Source organism: Paroedura picta, chromosome 6 (assembly GCF_049243985.1).
Source record: "Paroedura picta isolate Pp20150507F chromosome 6, Ppicta_v3.0, whole genome shotgun sequence".
NCBI classification, from domain to species: Eukaryota; Metazoa; Chordata; class Lepidosauria; order Squamata; family Gekkonidae; genus Paroedura; species Paroedura picta.
The window spans coordinates 48,523,163-48,538,807 of NC_135374.1; the positions used below are offsets into that span (position 1 = coordinate 48,523,163).

Genomic DNA, 15,645 nt, shown 5'->3' on the forward strand with positions numbered 1-15,645 from the left:
CGAAGGCTCAGAGCGGTTTACATATAACTGAAACTATATATGAAACCATTAATATAATAACATATTATTAACTGGTATAACCGGGTAACAGTATGACACAACAGTATAACATTATAACATAAACATTGGTAACTCAAACAAGTCCAGGAGTCTTAGTGGGTTTCTGGGGGGAGGGGCATGGGCCCTGCAGATGTTGGTTGGTTGGCCTGGCCTCAGCCAAATGCCTGGTGGAAGAGCTCCCTTTTGCAGGCCCTGCGGAACTGTTTTAGTCCCGTCAAGACCCTGATCTCCTCTGGGAGCTCATTCCACCAGGTGGGGGCCAGGACAGAGAATGCTCTGGCCCTGGTCGAGGCCAGGCAAACTTCTTTTGGGCCAGGGACCAGTAGCCAGTTGATGGCGGCGGAGTGTAAAGCTCTTTTGGGGGCATAGGCTGGGAGGCGGTCCCTCAGCTACACTGGGCCCTGACCGCGTATGGCCTGGAAGGTAATTACCAGAACCTTTAACCTGATCCGGAATTCAACTGGCAACCATTGCAATTGATGTAGTATGGGCCGGATGTGGAATCTCCACGGTGTCGCTGTGAGGATCCTGGCCGCTGCATTTTGGACCAGCTGTAGTTTCCGGGTCAAGGCTAAGGGCAAGCCTGTGTAGAGCAAGTTACAGAAATCCAACCTGCAGGTGACAGTTGCGTGGATCACTGTGGCTAGGTGTTCTGGGGCTAAGTAGGGCACTAGTAGCTTGGCTTGGCGGAGATGGAAGAATGCCAGCTGTGCTACCTTCATGATATGGGCTTCCATTGTGAGGGAAGCATCCAGGATCACACCCAGGTTCCTGGCGGAGTGAGCCATAGTAAACTCTACGCCATCCAGGGTGGGCACACTTCCTCACATGGGCCCTTCTTACCCAGCCAGAGGACCTCCATCTTCGAAGGATTGAGCTTCAGGTGACTCTGCTTGAGCCAATTGGCCCCTGTTCCAGGCAGCTGGCTAATGTTTCTGGGGGAGAGTCAGGGCGGCCATCCATCAGGAGGAAGAGCACTACTGGCACATTATGTTATAAGTAAATTTTTAAGAATTAATCTAAGAAATTGTTTTTATACAAGATTTTCCAAGTATAAGTTTTTGTCAGCTGGAGAGAGCTTTGACTCTAAATGAACCTGTCTTGACGAGGGGGCCATTTGCTGTGGCTGGCGGTGGAGTGCCCACCCTCGTGACTTCCCCTCCTGGCAAGCTGCAAGGACGGGTGGAGCTACACATCCGTGACCAAGGGCAGGAGTGAAGCAGATGCCCTTATATGGGCAGGAAGAGTGTGCTCAGCCTCCTTTCCCCCTCAGGTGGTCATCGCAGCAGATCCCTCCCACCTTCCCTATTTTTGAATTTTGCTTATCAGCAGGTTAGCATATGTTGAAACAGTTGTGAGTATTTGCTTGGAAATGTTAGTTCATGGATTTCTATTTTTCACAGCCTGCGGTAGTTAATTGGGAATGATCTTTTGGGGAATGGCCAGGCTTGCGTGTTGGCCTCCTCAGGATTGGGGGGCCCCATAAGAGGCTGAGCGTATGCTGAGCTTGGTAAAAGCTTGCATTTCCGAGTGGAAATGGAACGTGACAGAGGCAGATGCCCATTGAGTTCTCATCACGTTGCCACCTCCCATGGGTCACCAGGCATTGCTGCTCTGGAACATTTAGGCTGGCTAGCCAGGAAACCTGTCGAGAGGGAGCCTGCTGACTGGGGCTACTGCAAGGTTGGCTGACCACAAGAGGGTGAGATCCTTACCTATTTGATGCCTCACTCAACCCAGGATAGTAAAGGCTGTGGCCAGTTTTATACCAAGTGGCAGTTGTGTTGCTGTCCTTATTGAGGTGTAATGAATACCCCCTTGCAAGACTAAGTTTACGAAATAATTTGGAGCTCTAAGCTGCTATAGGGCTCAAATCCACTTTTTCTTCTACTGCAGACCAACATGGCTACCCTCTGAAATCATTTTTACAGAAGGTGTAAATGAAGAAAATAAAGGGATAAAATGAATTTCTGTATGAAGGGGTAAAGTGAATTTCTGTAGCTTTACATACCAAGAATTACTGTTTTCCTAAGCAGGGTCACCACACTTCATCCTTCTGAAGTCAGATGACTTAGAAATGTATAACGGTACATCATTGTTACTGCCCGCAAATGGTAATAGGTTTCAGCCACATTGGGTTTGTGGCTAATCCTACATCAGGATTCCATCATGGCTAATAGATGGTATAAACAGTAAAGTAACTAGTAATTCTATTGTTTCACTTAGTACAGCATTCTAACTGTCATCGTCACAGTCTGTATTGCATCAGCAAATAAGCCATAGCAATTTTAAACAATATTATTAAGATGCTGAAACTTTTGCTCTCCTCTTCTATATTTATAATTTATATTTCTCTACCACTAGTTCTTTGTATTTTTGTTCTTGTGCTTCCTCCATTCTTTACCATGCCATATAAAAATGCAGTAATGATATGATTCTGAACGATTAACTAGATCAAGATAATCAAACAGATGACTTCAAAAGGATTTGGGAAAACATGCTTGGTCAATGCGCTAGTCCCCTGTCACAAGTTATAGCGAAACAATTTACATTTTTGTAAGTAGAACACCTGTTCTTACTTGCTGGGTGTTCTTGCCTTAGGATAACTTAATTCATAAAATTAAACTAAATATAAAGAGTCCTTTCCATACAATTCTTTGTTTGAAACCATCTGGTTGCCTTCCCATGAATACTCTTCATGCCAGCACAGAATTTGTAGTGTTGACAGCTGTCTCTGATTTTTAGCTTGACCTTTTGTGAGTGGATTAATCTTTCATTGCTTTATGAATGCATTACGGGTAACTTTGGTAGGTTGTATTTATATGTGGGTGATTATACTGTATGCAGCCTGTTTTACACACATCATATTATCACAATAAACTGTGAACCTCAACATTTCAGGAATTCAGATAGCCTTGGAAATAACTTGCAAGAGTTCCCTTTTTTCTGATAAAAACTTTCACTCATTTCTTTGTTGACTTTTATGAGCTCATTAACATATTAGTAAAACTTCTGAGGAGGGAGCTTTCTCCACATAACTCTTTCATACAGAATAGACAATGGCTGAGCTAGATTGTGCATGGAAGCATCATGCGTACAATGTATGTATTTCTCCAAAGAAAGACCATGGGCCTTTCAAAATGAGTACTGTCTGCTGTCCCTGAAAGCAGCTCGTATAGGGTGCCATGTGACAGACTTCATCATCAGCTGCTGCTCAGTCGTTTTAACTGAAGATATCAGGAAATGAATACAGAAAATGCTACATCTAAATTAGATGCTTAGAAACTGAGCTGTGGCCCATTCCCCAATGATGCAACATAGTGTTTAAAGTGCTGACATCAGCAAGGGATTTCTCATTTAACTCCAAGCCTGTGTGATGATGAACCACACCCCACCCCCAGTCATAATTAAACTTCACACCAGGGTTCTTTTCATTTCAAACTCATGAAAGCTCTTAAAAGCTTATGACAACCTAGACTGAAAATAAAATTGATACTATAAGATAATTGGGGCTAGATCAGTTTATTTTCTCACCCCAATGTTTCTCTTCCCCACATAACTACCAGTCAGCAATCAGTGACACATGGAGAACAATGAGCATGCCCAGTGTTGTTTGGTTCATTTTACAGAGATTTCTTGTTCAAACAACTAATATGGGCAGACCTGTTTTGTGTGTACATGGGCCCCTTTCATTAAGAAACATAGACCTGTTATATTATTATGGTAATGACAGAAGGGGATCTAAAATAAGCTTGCTTAAGAATAGTCTCAATACCTTCAAAGCCACACATGGTCTAGGCCCTGAGTACCTGCCTCTCTGCTTATGCCCCTAGAGAGCACTACACTCTACAAATTCAAACAAGCTGGTAATCCCTGTCACCTGGGAGGCTTGTCTGGCCTCAACCAGAGCCAGGGCTTTTTCTGTCCTGGCCCCCACTTGGTAGAATGATGTTCCAGAAGAGATCAGGGCCATGCCAGAGCTGAAATAATTCTGCAGGGCCTGCAAAATAGAGCTTTTCCACCAAGTTTTCAGTCAAGGCCAAGGAAATAGCACTAGGGGCTAGAGCCCCTAGAAGGTTCTCCCACCAACAACTGCATGCAGCAGACCCGCAAAATGAATCCTGATCTGGCAATACTTTCTTAAACGTGAACCATAGATGTGCAGTTAACAGTTATACAATTACAAAGTTACAAATTATAATGTTAGAAACATTATAAGTTGATCATTATAATGCTTGTTCTGTACTTGTACTATGAATCACTGTAAACCACCCTGAGCTGCAAGGGAGGGCAGTGTAAAAATGTAATAAATAAATACATTTTGAGTTGTCAATTCAAGAAACTTTTTTTAAAAGACAAATGGCCTCCTTGATATCTTATAGTCTTTGTCCATGTACCTTGCAAAAGAAAGCCATGGAAATCACCACTGATGGAAGGTAAGTATGAATGGAAGACATTTGAGGTAATCCCACTAAGATGACCACAAAACCTGACTTTTTACAATCTGGGAAGAATTCCCATCAAATATAAAGAAGACACCAAGAAAGGGTCACACATTTCTAATAAATACCTGATCCATGTATCTATTTGTTTCTGTTCTTCTCTTCAGCTGGGTGACACTGGTCGGTATACATGCGTTGCCTCAACTCCAAGTGGTGAAGCATCGTGGAGTGCTTACATTGAAGTTCAAGGTAATTTTATCAAGATTCCTGTATATAAGGTAGAAATTGTAAATATGACTACTATTTTGATTATGTAATTAATTAAGAGCCTCTTGTGGCGCAGAGTGGTAAGGCAGCCATCTGACAGCTTTGCCCATGAGGCTGGGAGTTCAATCCCAGCAGCCGGCTCAAGGTTGACTCAGCCTTCCATCCTTCCGAGGTCGGTAAAATGAGTACCCAGCTTGCTGGGGGGTAAACGGTAATGACTGGGGAAGGCACTGGCAAACCATCCCGTATTGAGTCTGCCAAGAAAACGCTAGAGGGCGTCACCCCAAGGGTCAGACATGACTCGGTGCTTGCACAGGGGATACCTTTACCTTTACCTTTAATTAATGGTGTTGATGATCTTTTTTTTCAGTTCATTTGCTTATAAGCAAGCATGTCTATATATATCATAAGCTGTTAGACAGGATGAAATTATATATATGAAGTACAAATTGAGAATGAAAAAGAAACAAGACATCCCAGAAACAATTTACAACAAAATTGTACAAAAATTGTAATAAGAAAACAAATCAACAGAATTAATGATAAAACCAGATGATTACAATGTTTGTAAATGTGTGTGTGTGTTTAGAGGTATATTTTAATGTAATTTAAAACTAATTTTTATATTTAAATTTTAATAATTGTATTTTTCCCTGTTGTAACCTACCTGGAGCCTTTGGAAATAATAAAAATGAAATAAAAAACAAATAAATAAATGAATAAATCTGGAGCAGCTTCGCTGTATAATATAAAAAAGCCTAGGTGGGTGGAGATTGGGCCAGGGCCAGCCCTTCTGTTTAGTCCAAAGATTGCACTGGCCTCACCCCCCCCCCAGACTTTGGACCAATAGGGAGGTAACACAGCCCATCCCCCATCCCGGCTAGGGGTAATCTGGCAAGCTCACAGCCAGTTTGCCCCTGGCTGCTGACAGGGACACAGTAAGTGGGTTGGGGGGGTAGCCTCCCTTCTCCTTTAGGCCGGGAAGACCTTACGCCACCTTGCAGAGGCAATGTGAGGGCTCCCCAGCCCAACGGATGCTATTGCAGAGGTTCTTTTGCCTCCTGGTTCATCTGCAAAACAACCGTGTACAGTAGTCCTCAAATCTGCAGACACTCGTGCAGAACAACTACACATGGCTTGGCTGTTTCTTCCCTTCAGCAATGAATCTAGCCATAGCAGTATTTTAAGTGTGAAGGGGTTTTTCTGTCAGCCAACTGTTTGGCAGAAGGGGAAAGCTTCTCCACCCTCAAAAGGAAAGCACACCCATGCCCGCAGACTCCTCTGCATTGCTTTTGGAAAGACCTCCCTCACCTTAGTCAGGGACTGTTATAGACTCCTTCACAGCAGGCCTGAAGGGAGGGGGAGGCAGAACACTCATCAGCCACTTACCAGCTCCTTCAGTGGTCTGAGGCAAAATGAGGGAAGTTGATGGACTTGAGAGTTATGCCTTTACAGTAGGCCTCAAGTATTTCAACTCAACGACAACCTGTGTGGGAGGCCTTAAATGTTTCTTCTGCACAACAACCCTGTCTAAATTCCAAAGCAGCCCTTCCTGCCTGGGGAACTGATCTTTATAGTCTGCAGATGAGCTGTAATTCCAGGACCTTTCGCGGCCCCACCTGGAGGTTGGCTTCCCTTGGTTGGAAATATTCCTGGAGGTTTGGAGGTGAGACTTCAAAATCATACAATTTCTCAGAGTCCGGACTCCAAAGAAGCCATTTTTGTCTGCAGAGCTGATAATTATAATCTAGAGATGAGCAGCAATCTAGAGATGATGGTAGAGGCTCGCAGGCTGCGGTTGGAGTGGAGTGGTGTGGATGTGTCCCTCCTGGACTATGAGTTTGGCCAGCCCTTACCAGCAACTTTTTGTATTTTGGGGCATAGACAGACAGACCAGTATCAGTCCAAGTCTTGAAAGTGCAGAAAGATCTAAATACAGAATATTTACAGCCTGAAACTGAAAATAGTGAACAAGTAAATGGTTGGAGAGACATGGGAACTTAAGTGACTTTTCTCAAAGTTGGCCTGGTAAATTAAACAAACAGTATTTGCCAGGAAGTTCCTATGAACTCAAAGTCATAAGTGGCCCAGAATTTCAAGTGGAGTTATCTTTACTAGAAAGTAGACAGTGAGACTTTGGGGGAAACTAGGTGATCCACTTTTAATAGGCAACGACTTGGCCTTGTGGACAACAACAGGGACTGCAGTTGTTAGCAGTAGGCCTCAGGCTTCAGAAGGGCAGACATCACCAGCCAAGCAACCAAGGGTGTCTGGGGCTGCATGTATTCTTCTTGAAGGGATGCATGTGAAGGGAAAGAGCTTTCCCTTCGGACTAACTTCCTGGAGATGAGCTGTACTTCCAGGGGATTCTCAGACCCCACCTAGAGGCTGCTATCCCTAAACCTTAGTGGGATACAATGCTTACAGAATCACCCCTCCAAAGCAGCCATTTTTGCCTGGAGAGCTGATCTTTATAGTCTGGAGATGAGCAGCAAATCCAGGAGGTCTCCAGGCCCCACCTGGAGGTTGGCTGTCCCTGGTCTGAACATATTATCAACCATAAAAAAATGGAGACAGAAGGAGCAAGGTGGACATCTGTGTATTGTGACTACCCCATGTTTATTAGGGCAGGGGAACATTTTGGTGTCTGTGGCCTAATTCATACAAGTACTGAAATGACATTGAACGCAGAACTGGGAGAAATTGGTTGCCATGTAATTTCCCCCTAAGAAGAGTCTCCAGTCTGATTTTCCCTTCACATATCTGAGGGTGTGGCTCTGGAAAGCTCATCTGTAACCACTATGCCACAATTCCCAAAGGTCAGTCCTCTCCCACACTCAACGAACATTCCACATCACAGGTTCTTGACACCCATATCTCCACACCCATGCCCTCATTTGTCAACACGCCACCACAACCTCCCACACAACACACACATTCAACCCCATGCCCTTACAGACTGGACAACTCCTTCCCTTCCTCTTCCCACTGCCAAACTCTAGTGCCCATTGTATTCCTAGATACAACAGGCTTTTCCCCCTAGTAAATAAATAATATGCCTTTTTATTTCTTTTTGCTAGAATTTGGAGTGCCTGTGCAGCCACCAAGACCTACTGACCCTAACTTGATTCCAAGTGCACCATCAAAACCCGATGTTACTGATGTCAGCAGAAATACAGTAACATTGTCATGGCAGCCTAATTTGAATTCAGGTGCAACTCCAACCTCTTACATAATAGAGGCCTTCAGGTACTATATTTATCATATGATCTGATTGCTCTCATATTTGTCGATGCTGTTTAATCACAGACATGTACTAACCTGTTTTTTTATGTTTTATCCTTAGCCATGCAGCTGGCAGTAGCTGGCAAACTGTAGCAGAAAACATAAAAACGGAAACATTTGCTATTAAAGGGCTGAAACCAAATGCAATTTATCTCTTCCTTGTACGGGCAGCCAATGCATATGGAATTAGTGATCCCAGTCAGATATCTGACCCAGTGAAAACTCAAGGTAAACATATATGTGAGTTAGGGGAAATCACATTCAGTCTTGGGGTGTTACTTAGATATGAAATTTGTCTGCAAGATGATGTTAACAGGGTTTTTTTTACATATACTGGATGGTTAACCATTGTTTCTTCAACATACAGCAATACATATTTTGGGAACAACATTGGGCAGAGGCATAATAATTTTTTATATTACTGGGAATGTTCCCAATTGAGTCAGTGCCCTGGAAGGTCACTAGCAGCTAGGAGCAAACTTTAACAACCTCCTCTCTCCAATGCTGGATGCATCACAAGAGCTGTTCACTTGACACTAGTTCAGCAGCAACCACAATAGGCTTGCTCATTTCGTCCACCTGCAGTGCCCATGTACTAGCCTTATCAACAGTGTTCATTGGGGGATGATTTGCTCACCTCCTTCCCTGCTGCCACAGATTACTTTGAGCCATGCTGTTAGTGTTGACCCAGCTAATGAGATGAGGTAAGGTGATGCCAAGTAGTATCAACGTTGGCAAGTATAGCCCAAGTGAGTTTTGTCAACAGGGAATGGTCTAGCATTTTAAGAATTAAAGAGGATGTGTAAAGCATCTATGAGTGTGGTTTTCCAGGAATAATAGATGGGACTGATTAAAAATGCTGTTGCTGCGATTGGAAAAGCAGATTTCATCTTTTTTGTAATGATAAAACTGTATGAATGTAGAATTTGTTGCTGTAATAAACATTTGCCCCTGATATGTACAGTTGCTGATCTTTACATATAGGACTAATTTGGGCTGTTATTTTTTATGGAGTTCTAGTTCAAAAAAAGTCATGTTTATACTTTGAAATGCTCTGGTAAAATGTGTATTTATATTTTGATGCTACCTAGAAACATTTACACATCTTTCTCATGTGTTCCACTTAATATTTCTGGTAAGGGCTTGGAAGAAGAGCATGTCTCATGGCTTAGCCACTCAGTGCTTAACACCCACTCAGGATGGCTGTCCCACTCCCAAGTGCCTCCTCCTCCAACTGGTTTGCCTGTCTGTCCAGCAGCCAGCCAATTGCCTTCCATACCCCTCCCCTGACCACCCCCTTCTCCTTCCACTTTCCTCCAAGGCTCAGAAGCTGTAGATCCCTGCTGCATAAGAGCTGTTCCTGCCAGTGAGTTTCCTGCCCAGGGGCCTCCAGTCCTTGGGCCTTGGAGCTTCCCAAGAGAGTGCCTCATCCCTAGACAGCCCGAGCCACCCAGCCACGGCCTTGGCCAGGGATGCACCGCCCTGACAGGTGCCTGCAGCCATTCCGGGTCCTAGGGGGAGGGGCAGGCCATCCGCAAATTCCTTCCACCACCACCACCCAATCTAGCACATGTTGTATTCCTGAATGTAATGGGCTTGGCCACTGGTATAGGATAATAATTTTATTCAGTAATATCTAGTAAATTAGTAAATTCTCACCTATGTCAGTGAGATTGTCAGTTGTATGTTGGTCCTTGTTACTTGCCATGGAATAGCCAGTGTTTATTAGCTATATGTATAATGCTGAAACTAAAATCATTATAGTATGCTGGATTCTCCCCCAAACACATTTATACTTCTTCACATATTTGCATTGTTCATAATTAATTTTAGGAGGTAGTCATGAAGTTTTACTTAACAAGAGAGGTTGGTGGTTCTATAACTGACCATCATTCTCCTATTTTTATATTTATACTTATATATTTTTAATTTATACCTTGTCCTGCATATGCTAAAAAATTTACAGTTGTATTTTGTAGCAGATACCACAATAAACTTATTTTAAACTCATTGCTTGAAGTCTAAGTATACTGTTAAAATTGTTACAGATGTTCCCCCTACAAGTCAGGGTGTAGATCACAAACAAGTACAGAGAGAACTGGGGGATGTTGTTCTGCATCTCCATAATCCCACCATCCTTTCTTCTTCCTCGATTGAAGTCCATTGGACTGTAAGTAAAGTATATCTGTATCTATGTATTTAGGCATATGCACATAAGTCCCCTGAAAGCAGACCATTATTTACTAATGTATTTATGGTGAATTTTGAACATATAATGCATATATGCCAAACTGCTTCTGAGAGTTTGGATGGCAATTTAGTAATGGTGGTTCACTAATAAATATGTTGTCTGTGCACATGTTGACAAATATTTGTTGGTTACATCCTAATATAATTCTGACCATGTACATCTCTCACCATGTAGGCTTTTCATGAATTAAAAAATGGGGGGTAATTTGGATAAAGAAACAGAATTTTTTTAAACATTCAAAATATGTAGAGAAGATGTAATTAACAGATCCATAACAGCAGATTTGAATTTTTGTCTGGGTAGATCTAAATGCCAATATAGATTCTGTAGGGTATGGATCATAAGATTTAATAACTGTCTTGTCAGTAACATTTTATATTCCCAGGGATCAATAAAGAGTTTGTTGTTGTGACTCTTAGTAATTAGAGGAAATTGCCTCACAAAGTGGGCTTTTTCTTGTATCCCCAAAAACATAAAACCAAGCCAAGATTTCTTTGACCTCTACAGACCCACACTTGTGATTTAAACAACCAATTTGAGAGTGAACACAGGCAAATTGATACATACAGAACAATTTCTGGACAGTTTTTCATGCATGTGTGACATTTTTCAGTTATGTAGTTAGCTGGGAGAGTCATTGACACATAGCATTTGATTATGCAACAAGGAAAAATGAAAGTGGCAAAACATAGGATTTGTTTTTAATTAGGTGCTTTTATCTTATTTCTTATTTGATTTATATCCCGCCTCTCCTGACTGAGTCACCTCGAGGCGGCTTACAATAATAAAAACATATCCTATAAAAACCCATTAAACATTAATATATAATTCTCTACAATAGGAAATGTACATATTAATCTGTGTTTATATATTAACTTTGCATAAGTGTTTGAAAATCACACAGTGAAGCAGCTTCTGTGTGCAAAAATCTCTAGATTTATTGACAGTGAGCACTAAAACGGCAACCATTTGTTTGTTTGTTTTTGCATCTATAAACCGCCCCTTTTGATCATGGCACTTGTTCACTTAAATATTCCACCTGTGCTTCATCTCACATAAATACACAGCTTGTGACATATAGAATTGCTTGTTGCGCTGGGCAGGGCTGACTCTGGGGTGAATGGACCAGCTCATATCATAAATGTGTTTATATGTCACAAGCTGCGTTGTGTGATTAGCTGGACAAGATCATATCTGCCTGGGTCCAATTTATCTTTGTTGGGGAGTAAAAAGATATTAAAGTTGAAATCAAAGGCATTATAAAATTGGCCAGAGCCATATAAAGTACCAAAGAGTTCATTTGTATCTGATTTTATATCCTGCCTTTTTTTTCCCAGTAAATAATGGTTTCCTATTGGCCTCTTGTAATAATTTAACATATCACCATCCCTGGCGTGCACTGTTCCCAGCTGAGGTCATGAGAGCAGAGGAAGTGATTTGCTTAATCTGGATTTACTTGATGGAGCCAAACACAGTCAGCAGAATGAGAATTCTGCCAATTGGCTGCCCTTTTTAAAAATCTGTAGTTTTCAAAGGGAACAAAAAGGAAGCATAAATAATTTTATGAATTTGGGAATCTGCAACTCCTTTGGATAGGAGTGTCTAACTATTTTTCTGATACCGTAAGCTGTTTATGATTTTTTAAAAAACATTTAAATTATAACATTTTCTATCACATCCATTTGGATAAAACCTAGATCCTATATAGAATACTACAGGGCTCAATATGATACTAGTAAAATTACTGGTTTTAGATATGAATGTTAAGATAATAGAGTAATATTTTTTCCGTTTTCCAAAGAAATATTCCTAAGTATGTCATTAATTCAGATAAATGTCAATTTCATGGGTTTTGTTACTGTTCACATTGTGTTGAGGAAGTTAGAGATCTGTTCCTATCATTGTCTAATAATTAATTCTTACAAAAAATGTTAACCTGTTGCTGAATTTTAAACTGACACTGGTAAATATTGGTCCATTTCCTTTAATTGATCTCAAAATATAGCTCTAATGTTACAATAACCATTGCCCATTAAATTTTTACTGTTCTATGGTAACACGTGAATAATGAAAAATCAATGAGTGATGAGTTTCATAATTTGTTGTTATTGAAATAACATTTGACATTGAGAAAATTGTTTCATCATCTGCTAGGTTGACCAGCAGTCCCAGTATATACAAGGGTATAAAATTCTATATAGGCCTACAACTGTTTCTCATGGAGAATCTGACTGGCTGATTTTTGATGTGAGGACCCCAACAAAAAACAGTGTTGTCATTCCTGAACTGAAAAAAGGTGTCAACTATGAAATTAAGGCTCGACCTTTTTTTAATGAATTTCAAGGAGCTGATAGTGAAGTGAAATTTGCCAAAACATTGGAGGAAGGCAAGTAGTATGTCTATTTCAGTTCCTTTATTTTTATTCTGCTTCCCTCTGATATGATCATTACTTAATTTGCTTTGAAGTGTATGCTTTATTGGAACTCAGTTCCTATAGCTAAGGATGCACAAGGCTAATCATTATACGGTTTGTTTGTTGACATGGAAGTAAATCTTCAAAAGTGTGCAAGTGAGAGGCAATGTAGAAATATCCTCAAAGATGTAATAGGAAAACCATCCTTTGTGTTTTACTCTTTTGTTGTACACTTGCCGAGTCCCACTATTCAAAGATTATGATCTGGCAGCAAATGATTTGTGTCAAATCCAGATATTTGATAACCACTATAAATTGTAGAAATCACAGTGTCAGATGAATGAAAATAACACATTAGAACACTTTCAGTCTATATTGTTAGAAAAGGGCAATTTAAAGATGATGAAGGAAGAAAAATGTTAAATTGGTACGACTCATACTTTCCATGCGTGCACACACACATATTAGAAACATGTCTACACTGACCAATATGCACTCTTATCATACTTCCATGAATGCCAAACATGATGGCTGATACCAGAAATCTGCAGTGTAACTGTAGGGAGAAGGGGATGCAGATTCATGTTGAACTGAACCTGGAAAGAATTTCAGTAAAATCAGCGTCCAGTAGCACCTTTAAGACCAACAAAGATTTATTCAAGGTGTGAGCATTGAGTGCAAGCACTCTTCTTCAGACTAAGAACTCCCTACACGACAGTGGGAATATAGCAAAAATTAATTCTGAGTAAACTGTGTCACACATCCAAATACAGCCATATGATCATTCTTTGCCAAAACAGCCAATCAGTCTCCTGGAATTCAGTTATGGTTCACAAAAATATAGGAGAAATAAAACTCTGTCAAGGATCCTACCCTACTATTTACTGTTTGCCCCATCTGTTCTGTTAACCAATGTAACTTTGCCAGAAAAGGTTAATATGACTGGTCTGATTTATCCCAATCAACAAGCAGACCACTGCATTTTGAATAAGCAGCAATTCCAAGTTCTCTTCAAGGGCAGCTCCAGAGAGTATTGCAATAGTCATTTTTCAAGGATTAACGTGAAGTTTAAACAAAACAAGCTCGAGAAGTGGGCTAAACTGAATAAAATGAAATTCAATAGGTACAAATGTAAAGTTCTTCATTTAGGTACGAAAAACCATATACACCAGTATAGGATGGGTGATATTTGTCTTGGCAATAGTATGTGTGAAAAGGATCTAGGAGTCTTAGTAGACCTCCTCCCTCCTATCTGACCCCCACCTCCAGGTGTATATATCTTGTAGTTCCCCACTACCACTTTGGCTATGCTCATAAATTATATTATTTATACTTCCACTGGTAGCAGGACCAAGAAGTTGACCTTTGTTGACTGTTACAAATTAACGTACCCCTTCCTTAAATAGTTCGGAAGGAAGGAAGGAAGGAAGGAAGGAAGGAAGGAAGGAAGGAAGGAAGGAAGGAAGGAAGGAAGGAAGGAAGGAAGGAAGGAAGGAAGGAAGGAAGGAGATCCAGTTAAACATGCATAATTGTTGTCTGGGTGAGAACTTTAAGCATTGAGCTGTGGACAAAGTTCAGTATTTATGCAGGAATGGATTTCCTTCATGATGCTAGAGGAAACTCTCTGTAATTGTATCAGAAAGTAAAATGTATAGGAAATACTAATGGGGTGGGTAGCTACAACACATGCCCTGGTTGCAGGCCTTAATCACTTCATGCCTTCAACCAGTTTTTCTTTCCTTCCATGCTATGCCAAGAGCGAATGTATCCAATAAGACTATGGGCTGGATTGCCATAAATGTCATTCCCCTCCCCCCAGCCTGCGCCAGCTGTTCTAATTCATAGTATAAGCATAAATAAAGGAATCTTTCCAAACTAAATCTAGACTCACTAGGGTCATATATTCACATAGCTTATTTTGTTAGCTTTTCAAAATATAGCAGTTTCTGTGTAAAATCACTGCCATAGAAAAAGCCATCAAGCCTACTATGTTGATGACAACTTTCAAAACTATTAACCTTTCTGATATCATGATTCTGTTGTGTGCTTGTGATCTGTCCAATGAGCTTGCACTAGTGGCATGTCTGGGCTGGGTAGGTATGGGGATCCAGAGCCTATGACAAAATGGTAATATTTCTTCATGACTATCAAAAGTTAGCATAATCCAGGAAATGGGTTTGTCCAAGCAGATCAGGGCTGGTAGGAAGCAACCATCCATATACTCTGTGTGTGTGTATACAAAGAAATAGCTATTTAAAATTCTGCAAGAGGCAGAGAAGCAAACAGTCACTATTTTGGGTTGGTTCATACAACCTGGGGTGCAAGATCTCTCTGGGAACGCATGGATAGCAGATCTGCTGTAAGTGTGCTTGCGTTGGTTCCAAAGGGCACCAACCCATGAAATGCCGCCCCTGGAACTTCTCACAACTCAAAGAAGTGGTGAGTGCATTACAATACATAAACTCTGCATGTAGAAACAAGGAATTCAGTAGGATTTGTGTGTTGCAGAATAAGCTTTGTCTGCTTCATAGGCCAACCTTTTAAAATTCTTTCATCACAAACACACGTCTTTCCATACACAGCTCCAAGTGCTCCTCCTCAAAGTGTTTCAGTAAGCAAGAATGATGGAAATGGCACTGCAATTGTCGTATCTTGGCAGCCTCCTCCAGAGGGCACACAGAATGGAATGGTTCAGGAATACAAGGTAACTAACATACAGTTTTATCCTGGCAAATAATTGTCAAACCACTGATAATGCGTTTGTGGGTATTTGGCTCCATCTGGTGGTAAAAAAAATGTACAGCCAAATGAATCCACACTGCACTGTATTTTGGATTATGTGTATGTGTTTGTGTGTGTGTGTGTAATATTTAGGAAGGATTTTGGTTACTGTTTTGAAATTCATCTCTGTTGTAAAAGTAACTCCA

At 41.0% G+C, this 15,645-nt stretch overlaps 1 protein-coding gene across 5 annotated transcripts in view; it reads left to right on the plus strand.

Moving 5' to 3' along the window:
- The window catches only part of ROBO1 (roundabout guidance receptor 1), a 795,752-nt gene that overhangs the window by 719,869 nt on the left and 60,238 nt on the right, over positions 1 to 15,645 (plus strand). For all 5 annotated transcript variants that reach the window (XM_077342368.1, XM_077342365.1, XM_077342367.1 and 2 more), the window contains 6 exons: positions 4,670 to 4,751; positions 7,850 to 8,018; positions 8,116 to 8,282; positions 10,103 to 10,224; positions 12,460 to 12,691; positions 15,301 to 15,422. In XM_077342368.1, the coding sequence (XP_077198483.1) occupies positions 4,670 to 4,751; positions 7,850 to 8,018; positions 8,116 to 8,282; positions 10,103 to 10,224; positions 12,460 to 12,691; positions 15,301 to 15,422 (894 nt within the window). The remainder of the gene's footprint in view (positions 1 to 4,669; positions 4,752 to 7,849; positions 8,019 to 8,115; positions 8,283 to 10,102; positions 10,225 to 12,459; positions 12,692 to 15,300; positions 15,423 to 15,645) is intronic.